This window comes from Pristis pectinata, chromosome 2, assembly GCF_009764475.1.
Source record: "Pristis pectinata isolate sPriPec2 chromosome 2, sPriPec2.1.pri, whole genome shotgun sequence".
NCBI classification, from domain to species: Eukaryota; Metazoa; Chordata; class Chondrichthyes; order Rhinopristiformes; family Pristidae; genus Pristis; species Pristis pectinata.
Window position 1 is genome coordinate 96,937,868 of NC_067406.1, and position 13,351 is coordinate 96,951,218.

General features: G+C 42.1%; 1 protein-coding gene across 1 annotated transcript; it reads right to left on the reverse strand.

The window, feature by feature from the left end:
• Positions 1-5,315: 5,315 nt before the first annotated feature.
• sfrp2 (secreted frizzled-related protein 2) lies at positions 5,316-8,289 on the reverse strand. Its single transcript, XM_052040708.1, has 3 exons — positions 7,788-8,289; positions 6,392-6,472; positions 5,316-5,620 (listed from the first exon to the last, which is right to left on the reverse strand). The coding sequence occupies exons 1-3, from the start codon at positions 8,287-8,289 to the stop codon at positions 5,316-5,318; spliced, it is 888 nt and encodes a 295-aa protein (XP_051896668.1).
• Positions 8,290-13,351: the final 5,062 nt, after the last annotated feature.

A 13,351-nucleotide genomic window follows, 5' to 3' on the forward strand; every position in this document is an offset into this window, starting at 1 on the left:
TTGCCACTCCTTGGCCCACTTCCCTAACTGATCAAAATCCCCCTGTAATCTACGATAACCTTCTTCATTATCAACAGCACCTCTCAATTTCATGTCATCTGCAAACTTACTGATCAAGCCTTGTGCATTCACATCCAAATCATTTTAAAAAATCACAAGAATCCCTGTGGCACACCATTAGTCACTGACCTCCATTCCAAGAAACAACCTTCAACCATCACATTCTGCTTCCTACCTCTGAGCCAGTTTTGAATCCACCTAACTAGCTCTTCCTGGATTCCATGGGATCAACCTTCCAGACCAGCCTATCATGCAGCACCTTGTTGAAGGCCTTGCTAAAGTCCAGACAGACAAATCCACTGCCCTACCCTCATCTGCCTTTTTGATTATCTCTTCAAAAGACTGTAAAATGTTTGTCAAGCATGACTTTCCATGCACAAAGCCATGATGATTTCCCCTGACTGTATATCCAAATGCTGGTAGATCCTGTTCCTTAGAATTCCGTCCAGTAACTTCCCCACAACTGATGTCAGGCTGACTTGCCTGTAGTTCCCTGACGCATCCTTCCTACCCTTCTTAAACAATGAAAAACATTAGCCACCTTCCAGTCTTTGGGAACTTCACCATTAGCTAACAATGAGGCAAATATCTCTGCAAGGGGCTCTGGCAATTTCTTCTCTAGTTTCCCATGAAGTCTGAGGATGCACTCAGTCAGGCCCTGGGGATTTATCCACCTTAATGTGTTGCAAGGCTGCAAATACCTCCCCCCTGGTAATACAAATTTCCTCAAACATCTCCACCAGTTTCCCTTGAGCAACCATGATTTTCTCCTCAGTAAACAGAGGAGAAATATTCATTAAAAATCCCAACCATTTCCTGAGGCTCGAGTCATAGGCAGCCCTGCTGAGCTCCAAGGGGACCTACTGTCTCTCTGACCACCCTTTTACTCTATATAGTTGTAGAACCTCTTGGGATTTTCCTTAATCCTACCTGCCAGATCCATCTCATACCTTTTCTTTGTCCTCCTAATTTCCCTCAAGTATTCTTAATCTTTTTATAGTCATCAAGGGATTCACTCATCCCTGATCTCCTAAACACAATGTATGGTTCCTTTCTCTTGACCAGAGCCTCAGTATCTCTCGTCAGCCAAGGTTCCTTAAACTTGACAGGTTTACCCTTCACCCTGACAGGAACATGCTGTCACTGGACTCTTGATATCACACTCTTAAAGGCCTCCCACTTGTCATTCGTTCCTTTCCCTTCAAACAGGCTCACCCAGTCAACCTCTGCTAGATCCTGCCTAATTCCCCCAAAATTAGCCCTGCTCCAGTTTACGACCCTCACCTGTGGACCTGTCCTATCTTTTTCCATCACACCTTAAAACTAATAGAATTATGATTACGAGAGCCAATGTGCTCCAACTGCCACTTCCACTACTTGTCCAATCTCATTTCCTGAGAGGTGGTCCAGTATTGCACCCTCCCAAGTAGGGCCCTCTATCTTGACTCAGGAAACTTTCCTGGACACATTTTACAAATACCACCCCATCCCATCCCTTAACACTGTGTGGCCCAGTCAGTACTGGGGAAATTAAAATCTCCCACTAATACAACCCTATGTATTACAACTCTGAGCTATCTCTCTACACACTTGCTCCTCAAGTTCCTGCTGACTACTGGGGGGTCTATAATACAGCCCCACTAAATTGACCCTCCCCTTCTTGTTCCTAAGTTCTACCCATGTAGCCTCACGGGATGATCATCTCTTAAGTATTGCTGTTACGCCCTCCCTTTTCAAGAAGACAACTCCCCCTCCTCGCTTACAGGACCTGTACCTCTGTCACACCTGTAGCATCTGTATCCTGGAATACTGAGCTGCCAGTCCTGCCCTTCTCTCAGCCACATGTCTGTTATGGCTATAACGTCCCAGTCCTCAGAGCCAATCCGTGCTCTGTTTGTCCACCTTACCTGTTAAACCTTATGCATTGAAATAAATGCAGTTTAACTGAGTATTCCTTTCCCTGCCCCTGGCTATCCTGATTACTAAACTTGCTCTCACTGGCTACTGCTTTATCCCATGACTTGCTCCTGCTCAGAGTCCCACCCCCCTGCCAATCTGGTTTAAATCCTCCTGTGTAGCACTAGCAAATTTCCCTGCAAGGATTTTGGTCTCTCTTTAGTTCAAGTACAACCCGTCCCTCTTGTACAGGTCACCCCAACCCCAGAAGAGATCCCAATGGTCGAAGAACCCGAATTCCTGTCCCCTGGACCAGCTCTTCAGCCACAAATTAATCTCACCTATCCTTATAGGTCTGACCTCACTGGCATGTGGCAGAGGGAGTAATCCAGAGATCACCACTTTCAAGGTCTACTTCTCACCCAACTCCCTATAGTCATTCTGCAGAATCTCATGTAGCAGTTAGCGTAATGCTGTTACAGTGCCAGTGACCCGGGTTCAATTCCGGCTGCTGTCTATAAGGAGTTTGTATGTTTTCCCCATGTCTGTGTGGGTTTCCTCCAGGTGCTCTGCTTTACTCCCACGGGTTAGGAAGTTGTGGGAAAGCTACGTTGGCACCAGAAGCATGGCAAAACTTGCGGGCTGCCCCCAGAACATGCTACACAAAAGATGCATTTCACTGTGTTTCGATGTACATGTGACTAATAAAGCTATCTTATCTATGTTATTTGTACCAACACCATCCTGTCGTCTCTTCTGCGGCCACAGAATCTTCTGTCTGCTCACCTCACTATGGAGTCTCCTGTCACTATTCACCCCGTCTGACTGCACCCTTTCCCTCAGAGCCTCAGAGCCACAGTGCCAGAGACCTGACTACTGCTGCTCGCCCCTGGAAGAACATCCCCCTCAACAGTATCCAAAGAGGTATACCTGTTAGCGAGGGGAATTTCCACAGGGGAACTGCATTGACTGCCTACTCCCCTTGCTTTTCTACCTGAAGCCTGTACTTTGGGTATCACCTCAGTAAAAGTCTCATATATGTTCTCAGATGATTGAGTACATCCAACTCCATTTACTTGACCCTGGTCTGTCAGGAGCTGCAGCTGGGTGTACTTCCCACAGATGTAGTCATCAGGGAGACCATGAGGTTCCCTGACTTTCCACATCTTGCAGGAGGAGCATTTCACTGCCCTAACTGCCATCCTGCCAATACGTACTAAGGAACAACGGCAAAATAAAAACCTTATCTGTTCTTGCCTGTGCCTCCTCACTGAATGAAGCCTTCTTAAAGATCCGCTCTCACATCCAACACCTGGGCCACTTCCTCAACCTCTTCATGCTGAAGTCTCTTGAGCCAAAATCTCCCCACTCCTACAATGGCCACTGTGCTTGACCCTACCTTCTTTTTATTGGCTGCCAGTGAACAATTTACAAACTTGCCTCTTTTAGAGTCCTGTAAAGTGAAACTCATAAGCAAGCCCCAGACCTCCCTCTTTTAAACTCTCCCAATCTGGTTCCAAGTCCCTCTCCTGTAAAGTGAAACTCACTTATAAAGTTTGATAACAAATTTCATTTTGGAACTGAATAACTACTTGAAGGAGCAAAATACACGTGGCAAAAAGTAGAGTGGAACTCTATTAATTAGTGGAACTAATTGTGTAAGTGGTTCGCGGACTCGGTGTCCGGACGATGAGCCGAAATGGTTTGTGGCTGTGCTGCATCGCTGATTCTTCGACCATCAATTTGTCTTCTTACCTGAACAGCTAATTCACGTGATTCAGAGGATTGCATAGGTTGTTCTACAGATATTTCGTGATACATCTTTTAGATATGAACTACCGCACACTAATGATAATGCTTCAGTGGCGGATGCCAGCAGAGTAATGCATTAGTTGATTTATAGGGACCATTAATCCCGCATTTTTGATGTTTATTCGTATTACTTTGACCAAAGGTCTATTTTTTTCCAAATGCCTGATCAATCCCGTGGCATATTCTCCAATTTATTCGTTTAATGTAGTAACCAAAATGGGACGTCATTCCGATTTTTCTGCCTTCACAAGAAGATGCTAGTTCGTTTCTGATATCAAGGGCACAAAATCAATGGACTAACTTTGTTTAAAGACCCGGTGTGATCCTGTGCGTGGCCAGCTGATTAATTGTTGCTTCAGCATCTACCATCCCCAGCACCACATGAATAAAAACAATATAGCATGATTCTTAACATAAACCAACTGAAACATCACATTTTTATTTCAGCTCAGCGATTTTAATTGAATAAGGTATCTTTATTAGTCACATGTACATCTAAACACACAGTGAAATGCATCTTTTTGCGTAGAGTGTTCTGGGGGCAGCCCACAAGTGTCGCCACGCTTCCAGCGCCAACATAACATGCCCACAACTTCCTAACCCGTATGTCTCTGGAATGTGGGAGGAAAGCGGAGCACCCGGAAGAAACCCATGCAGTCACGGGGAGAACGTACAACAGTTATCCAAATATCCAAACAAATTCAGAAAGATTACAGAATCAGGTGAATTAGCAAATCATGGGAATCGAAACATAAGACGCATAGGTACAAGAACATATTGTTTATCTGAATTATTTACAAAGTTACAATATTTACAACCCTTATGGATATAACTTTTTTTTAACAATAATGCCGATTAAATTGTAGGTACGCTTTTTATCAACAGACATTCAAGGAAACTGGTAAGGGAAGAGCCCAGTGATCACCACTGGTTCTGAGCATTCCATGGAATATCAGATAGTTGTTAAAATTGCTTGAACTAGATTGTGCCCCATTGGCTGACAACAAACAGGTTATTTTATTTAAAGTTGTTCACGAATTGTTTAGAATGCTTTGATGGAAATTGTTACGTATTTGCATAAAAGGGGAAAATAGCTCAGGTCAATATTTTCATCCTTGTTTGACAGAGAGGTGTGCATGTTTTTCATGCAGGAGATTCTATAATTGGTCGAATTCCTCTTTGGGTAGGATTTCTGGAGTTACGGTTTTTAAATTTAAAATTCATTTGTTCCAGTGTAAACACCGGCATCCGTGATGCCTCGTGATAATACCTGACGCTAATTCGCAGCATATGATTACAACATATTCCACTTCATGTACTGTACAATTAAATGAAATCAATTGTTCGGCATCAGAGCATGAAATGAAGGCGATAAACAAGTATAATTTTAATCAACGTTATCCAGTTAAGACTATAAAAAGAAGCATATACATTTAAGACATATAATGGGTTATAGGTTATAGCATGCTGCTTGGAATGTACAAAGCACGCCGGATAAATGCAGGTTTGTGCACGTTTTATTAATATCACTGTCAACTGGCCGCTATTTAACATTGCTGTTTGCGGATGCTCCGAGCAATTCTCTTAAACTCTCGCTGCCCCTTGTGCCATCTCTTCACTGAGGTAATGACCAGGTTCCCATCGAGCTTTTGCCCCATGACTAAGTAGGGAGCGTTGATATCGTTCATCTCGTCACAAGTACACTGCAGACCACCCTTCAGCCACAATACGCTCTTCTTCAGATCCTTCTCCGTCACTCCATTCAGCTTGTAAATTGTCTTGCTTTTTGTCTCGGGAACGATCCTTGTGTCCCCATTGCTGTAGGAAATCTCTTTCACTTTTATTTTCAAAGCTAGTTAGAAAACGATTAAAATATAACATTAACACGTCTGGCGGCCGTGGATAGTGTTGCAAGGTGTTATCCAAATGAAACTATCAAGCTGACGAGACTAATATATTTGATGATATATTTCCAGCACTTGTATCATTAACAGGGAACGGAATGAAAGATAGAAATGCTCTTATTGTGGTTAATCACATGATTCCAAACACTGTGTGTCAAACTGCAGCATCAAGAATCATACCAACGTTTGACACCTCATAATCCGAAATCACCTCAACAGCTGACAACAACTGGCTTTTCGTCAGAAATATGAATCAATAAAATGTAATCTCTCACTCGACCGTAAGCATTTTACCCGTGGCTCCTTTGTTCAGGTCACTTTCCTCGTCGAAGTCATATATTTGGGGCCTCATTCTTACCTGTCCAAATCCACCATGTTTTCTGTTTTGAACCTCCTGCGTAAAGTTTGCCAGTGTCATCAGTTGGACTACTTGTTTTCTTCCTCTGCGAGATTAAATGAGTATTGTGTGCAGAGAAACATTTCAGTTTAGTTTGGACTTTCCCTTAAACCACAGGGTTTCCCCTTAAAAGCATTATTGAACAGCGTTGATAAAATTACAATCCTGTTAATAGCGCAGGAAGAAAATGCTATCAGCAAGAAAACACGAGAGGATCGACTTAAAGCCGCCTGGGTTAAAGACAAGCGGACAGAATTAATTGACTTGCTCCTTTCCCCTCTGTGAAGCTTTTGGTAATTTGGGCATTGAAATCACGACTTACCGAAATCATTTTTGCAGTAATTCTCGACAATTTCGTTGTCGTTTTGCTCGCTTTCTTTGCATGCGTCGCAGATCTTTAGCTCTGAGAACAAAATAGTGTATGTGGGTTCATTATTGACTCGCATACTGCACGTATTCACAAGAAAAATAACATATCGGACCTGGTACTTTCGTTCTGGGAATGGTCCAGCGCAGGCGAGATTTAATTATTCCAGCCTGGACCTTCCATTTTCTTTATAGCTTCCAGATTTTCCATGGGCTTTGCTATTTTTATTAAGTGGACTATTTTTATGAAGTATTTAAACACCCCCACCTACCACGTACACGCTTAGAAGAAATTATTGTCACCAGGAAGACCGAGCAGTGAATTAAAAAAAACCCTGAAAAGATGGTCTTAGGCTGTTCGCATGGATTCTCAGCCTGAGGTAGTGCGAGCCGTGACTTTCACTCTGAACTGCCCGTTTTCGCCAGATGAGGTGTAAATTAAATAGACCGCGTCAAATCTTTAAAACAAACGATAAAAAAAATGAAGTGCCCCTGTTCGCTCACAGTGCTCAAAGGGTCTCCACTAATTAAATGGAAGCGCTGACCACTGGACCGCTTTGAACAGGATCCTCGATTTGCGTTCTTCAATCACTTAAAACGTATTACTTTATTTTCTCTTTTAAAATTTCCATTCAAGGGAAAAGACCAGTTTTGGCAATGGCGAAAGGTTCTAATTTAAATTTATAGTTCAACAGAAGCAGTGGATTTCCTAAAACAGCAACCCGATATTAGTTCCTTTTCCACGTTGTGCCGTTGTGAGAGAAAGCCGCGTTTCTCTGGGAAACGCGCTCTTAACATCTGCAACACATTTAACTTTTTTGAGAAAGGACGGCGTTCAAAAATTACACATGAAATGGAAGTTGAAATACTGGCGATAATCTTGCAGATTCTTTCAAAGATAAATCGAAGCTTTTTTTGATAGGTCGGGTTTTTCTAATCAAGAGAATATTTTTTTATCAACTAAATAGAAATTATTTGATACATTCATAATAAAAGCCACGAAAATAAGAGCGATTTTCCTCCTTCGACCGCAGAACGCATCAACAGTGACCATGAAATAAAGTTTTTTTGTAAACAAAGAAAGATTCTGTTTCGAATTCATGTATGATCGTTGTATCAAAAAGTTTACTCTGGCATATATTTTATACAAACTGGGATTTAATCCCACAAATCTAACCCAAACGAATTCAAAACAAGAACATTACATGAGAGAAAAATAAACAGCCTTGCTGGGAAATAATCCAAACCTAAATTTAAAATTGTCACATTACATCTCAACGTCAATTTTATTTCTAAAGCCAATTTTGGACTTTGTGACCAGTTCAAGGACATTTCCTCCTCTGTCGCCTTACCGTCTCCGGGCGCGGGATCATGCTCCTTGGAGTCCGCGGGTGGGATGCAGAGATCGTTGTCCTCTGGGAACCGGTTGCACTCCAGCATGTCCGGCCAGGGGAAACCGAAAGCTGACATCACCGGAGAGCAGCTGTCCTTCACCTGCTCACAAAGCGACCGACACGGCTGGATTGGCTCGTCCAGCTCATCGATACACACCGGAGCAAAGAGAGAGCAAAGAAACTTTTTAGTGTCCGGGTGACACTGCTTTTGAACCAGCGGAATCCATGAGCTGGCCTGTTGCAGCACCTCCTCCATGGTTTCATGTCCTAGCAGGTTAGGGAGCCTCATCTCCGTGTATTCGATGCCGTGACACAGCGCCATTGTGGGGGGCATTGATTTACAATTACTACGTTTGTAGGTGAACTCTGCTTGTTCATAAGAATACATCCCCATCCCTTTGACTGTCCCCAGATTCAGTGCAGCCAGGATAAGGTAGGTCACCGTGTGCAAAGGGCACATTATTGCAAAGTTTGGTGAGGAAAAGTACTATTCCTGACCAATGTTTTCTTCTCACCGCTACTGTGATGTGAAATTGGCTGACTGATCAGAAAGTATTGGTACTGGGTTCTTTGAGGTCTAATGTTAAAAAAAAATGAATGGGAGGAGTTGCTATGAATAGTTACCGACCTTTGTTTGATAGGTCGACGCCAAAGACGTGGCTGGAGCCCGTTCTTGGGAAGTTCCCACCAGACACCAATGCTCTGGTTCTTGAGATAATTTGCATGCTTTATAAACAAAGGCAGACTAATCACAGAATGAACTCGCTCACTTAATAGCATTCTAATGGTAGATATTAACATGATGGAGACTTTCCATTTTTAAAAATATTTTCACAAATTTTGCCAATGTATCTAATGCACGACATTGGCATGGTACCTTTTTGTAAATTTACATTCTGTCAGCGTGACATCAATTTTCTTTTTTTGAGCAAACAGCATAGGGTATGTTTTTCACGCCTCAATGTACAATGGTGAGGGGCCTTTCTCCATATAACCTGTGTCATTGTCGCAGAAATCTTAGGTGCAACACTTGGTATGGAGTCCTGGGCCTATAATGATCCTGAATTTAATTGAAGCAAGTGGGATTTTAGGGTAACGGGTAAATAAAATTGGATAGGCTTTGGTTAAGTAGATTGCGATGCACATAATGGCTATTAGATAATATAATTGTTGAAGAAATTGGTGGCAAGGTGGCATATAAATTAGTGCTGCTGCCTTCTAGTCCAGAGCCCTATTGATCGTGATCTCGGGTGTTTGTCTGTGTGGGATTTGTACATTCTCCCTATGAGTGCATGGGCTTCTGCTGGGTTTTACACTCCTCACCCGCATTCCAAAGAAGTGTTGTTAGGTTAGTTAGTTAAATTATCCCTTAGCATAGACAATAGACAGCTGGCATGTACATTAAGAAGGGCTTTGAAGAGCATGTCAGAGAGGATAAATCTCAGAAGGGAAGAACGGAAGTGGCAGGATTGCTGTCTAGTAGTGGGTGTGGAATCAATAAGATGAATGGCCTCCTTCCCTGTGGTGATAAGTAAGCAAATAGCTAAGGAAGATTAAGAGTGAAATCAAGGTAATCAGATTTACTTAGTGGAGGACTGATTAGGATAACATAGAGAAAATCAACAAATGAGTTGCCTAATAGAAAACACAATTAGTAAGGGAGTTGCAATGTAATGGTGTTTACATTCTAAACCACTTCACATTCAATTAACTATTTTTGAAAGAGATTAATTGTTATAGGTAAATATTAATGCCAATTTCCACACAAAATTATACAAACTGCAATGGCAAGTAACCAACCTATCCGTTTCAGACTAAATGCATTGCAGGCATCTCATTAACATCTCATACAGGCAAGGGCATCTTCAACAATAGAATACTCAATGCTGGTTCTCATGCTGTTCTCTGGAGTGGGATTTGAACAAATAACCTTTTGATTCAGTGGTAAATTGTAAAACCAAAAATGTTGATCTCCAGAAGGTATTTGAAACAGTACACATAGAGATTATTGCTGAGAATAAAAGCTACACACACAAAATGCTGGAGGAACTCAGCAGATCAGGCAGCATTTATGGCGGGAAATAAACAGTCGATATTTCCGGTCAAGACCCTTTATCAGGACTGGAAAGAAAGAGGGCAGAAGCCGGAATAAAAAAAGTGGGAAAGTGATAGGCGAGTCCAGGTGAGAGGGGAAACTAGGTGGGTGGGGGAGGGGGCATGAAAAGGAATAATGTGAGAAGATAGGAGGTGATTATGCAGAAGAGGCAAAGGGCTAAAGGAGAAGGAATCCGATAGGAGAGGACAGGGAAGGAGGTGGGGAATGAGAGGGAGGTGATGGGCAGGTCATGAGGGCAGGGGAGGGGAAAGAGAAAGGGGAAGGGGGCCCACAGGAATGAGGGAAAACAAAGGGGGGATTGGTACTTGGGCCTCAACCTCTTACAATTTATTTATATGATTTGGATGAAAACACCAAAGGTACTGTTACTAACTTTGCTGATAACATGAAAATAGGCAGCTGATTTTGAACCCACTTCCAAAAATATCTTTTTCATAATGTTTTAACTAAGTGTTTACCTTACATGCATGATACTGCACCACTCCAACGCCTGGTGGCAAATTCAATATGTTAATTCCAAAATTCTCATTCTCATATCTGTCCATGACACGATCTCCCTGACCTTTCTGATCTCTTATCATGCGCCTTTATAGAATTATTCCTCAACTTTCATTTCACTTGTGATTGCTACTGATAGTTGCTGTAATGGGAGAAAGAGGGTGAAGGTAGAGGGTTGTTCTTGTGATTGGATGCCTGTGACTGGTGGTGTTCCACAGGGATCAGTGCTGGGATTCTTGCTAGTTGTAATAGAACATAGAACATTGCAGCATAGTACATGCCCTCCGGCCGACGGTGTTGTGCTGACATTTTATCCTGCTCTAAGATCTATCTAACCCTTCCCTTCCACATAGCCCTCCATCTCCTCCTTATATTCCTATATGGGAATAATTTGGATGTGGATGTAGGTGGCATGATCAGCAAGTTCTCAGATGACATTGGTGGAATTACTGACAGTGTGGAGAGTACTCTCAGGCTTCAGGGTGACACCGATGTATTGGTGAAAAGGGTTGAGAAATGGCAGATGGAGTTCAATCCAGGCAAATGTGAGCTAAATAATCCAGGTAACGTTTTGGAAGTACTAATGAGGCTTGGACGTACATCATGAATAGTAACATGCTTGGAAGTATTGAAGAATAGACGGACCTTATTACACAAGTCCAAAGATCCCTTGGAGGTGGAGAACAGGCAGATAACATGGTTAAGAAGGCATATGGAATACTGGCCTTCATCAGATGAGGCACTGAATAAATGAACAGGGAAGTTATGTTCCGCTTTTATAAAACACGGTGAGACTGCACTTGGTGGATCGTGTGTGGTTGTAGTTGCCATACTATAGGAGATATAGTATATGATTAAGCTAGAGAGGGTGCAGATTCAGAAGGATGTTGCCAGGACTGGAAGGCTTGAGTTATAAGGCAAGACTAGGTTAGCTGGGTCTGTTTTCCCTGGAGTGAAGGAGGCTGAGGGGTGACCATGCAGAAGTTTATAAAATCATGAGATGGGTTTTCCCCTTTTTCCCAGTCTTTTATCCCCATAGTAGAGGAGTGTAAAACCAGACAGCACAGTTTTAAGGTGAGAGGGGAAAGGGAACCCAAGCGGCAAGTTTTTCCACACAGATGGTGGTGGGTATGTGGAACAAGCTGTGGTAGAGGCAGGTACAGTTACAATGTTTAAAAGAAATTTAGACAGGTACATGGATAGGAAAGGGATATAGGCCAAATGCAGGCAAATGGGACTAGATGAGGCAAGCACCTTCATCAGCATGGATGAGTTGGGCCAGAGGGCCTGTTTCCATGTTGTATAACTCTATGACTCTATGACTCAGACATTGGTCAGACCTTAGCTGGAGTACTGCGTGTATTTCTGGTCACCACACTTATAGGAAGGATGTGGTACCGCTAAAAAGTGTACAGAGGAGATTCACCAGGACCCTTCCTGGGATGGAGCGTTTTAGTTATGAAGAGAGACTGGAGAGGCTAGGTCTGTTTTTCCTGGAGCGGGGGAGGTTAAGAGGAGACATCATTAAGGTGTATAAAATTATAAGGGGTTCAGATAGGGAGGAATCTTTTCCCCTTATCAGAGGTGAATAAGACTAGAGGATATAGATTTAAGGTAAGGGGTAAGAGGGGATTTGAGGGGGACCTTTTCCACCTAAAGAGTAGTGAGTACCTGGAATGCAATGCCAGAGAGAATGGTAGAAGTATAGTCCCTAACAGCATTTAAGAGGTGTCTATATGAGCACTTGAATCACCGAGGCATTGAAGGCTATGAGCCAAATACAGGAAGATGGGATTAACATGGATAGTTGCCCACTGGTCAGTGTGGGCATGGTGGGCCATATGGCCAGTTTCCATGACTCTATGACTAACTTCTGGAATTTCCAGCAAAGTTCCCTCTCATGACACTTTATTTCCTGCTTTCAAAGATCTTTCTCTCCAAATAAGGCTTTAGTTCATTGTAGTTTCTTTCATGGAAAGTAGGGAAAGAAGCCAGGCTGAATCTGGGAAGCTCTCTTATTGTTTTAATTTATTTTATTAACTTTTTTGTTTGGTTACATCTATTTCAATATTTTTAACAATCGCTGACAATCAGAGAAAAATAATGCTGCTCACAAGCCAACAGTGCAGTAGAAGACTAGTGGATATTGAGAACAAGTTGAAGGTAAGATCATCTGACCTCCTGCTTCCCCACTGGATTCAGCAGAGGTAGATTAGATATGCTGAGCACTTCACAACTAGTGCCTCAGTTTTATTCTTGGCTTTGTTGCATGAGGTGGCCAAATTGGATCTAAAAGGGTAAGTGCAAGTAAGTGGTTTGTTTTGTTTCTTTATTTTACTTAATTTTAATGTTTGAATGTATTTTCAAGTAAACATATTTAATTTTTTAATAATATTTATTTTTTAAATTATTTAAACTATTTTAAATCTTTTTAAATGCTTATCTTGTTAATGATAAAGGTTTTTGACAGTAATGGGGAATTTATTTATTCGTTAATATCTAAGCAAAAAGGTAAAGTACCAGAAAGTTTCTTTCCCTTACTTCGCCTAATTTCCCGTGCCCAACTATCCAACTCTGTAGATGCATTAGTGTGTAGAATTGGGGTCTCTGCCATTTACTGCATTTGTTTGTAAAATCCTTCAGTATTTAGATTCCAAAGACATGATTCAATTCCCACTGACAGTAATTACTGGTCAGCAGTTCTAGCCAGCACATAATTAACTGTGCAACTGCTGCTAATTTACCACTGACTAACAACGAGGAGGAAATGACAAATTAATAGCAAAGGTAAGATTAATGCTGACTACAGAACATAAATAAAGTCTATTTTCCCTCATTGTTTAGAAAGGAAGACTGTTGGAAACTTGAGCAAGGGGGAAATCTGTTGTCTTCATATCGTCGTAGAGGT

What these genes read in the sequence shown, in the direction of transcription:
- sfrp2 (XM_052040708.1), bottom strand. Translation starts at nt 8,289, where the DNA reads ATGTGCCCTTTGCACACGGTGACCTACCTTATCCTGGCTGCACTGAAT. An exon ending in TGATCCCGCGCCCGGAGACG is followed by an intron (nt 6,473 to 7,787) that starts GTAAGGCGACAG and finishes TTTTGTTCTCAG; the next exon opens with AGCTAAAGATCTGCGACGCA. An exon ending in TTACTGCAAAAATGATTTCG is followed by an intron (nt 5,621 to 6,391) that starts GTAAGTCGTGAT and finishes TTTTCTAACTAG; the next exon opens with CTTTGAAAATAAAAGTGAAA.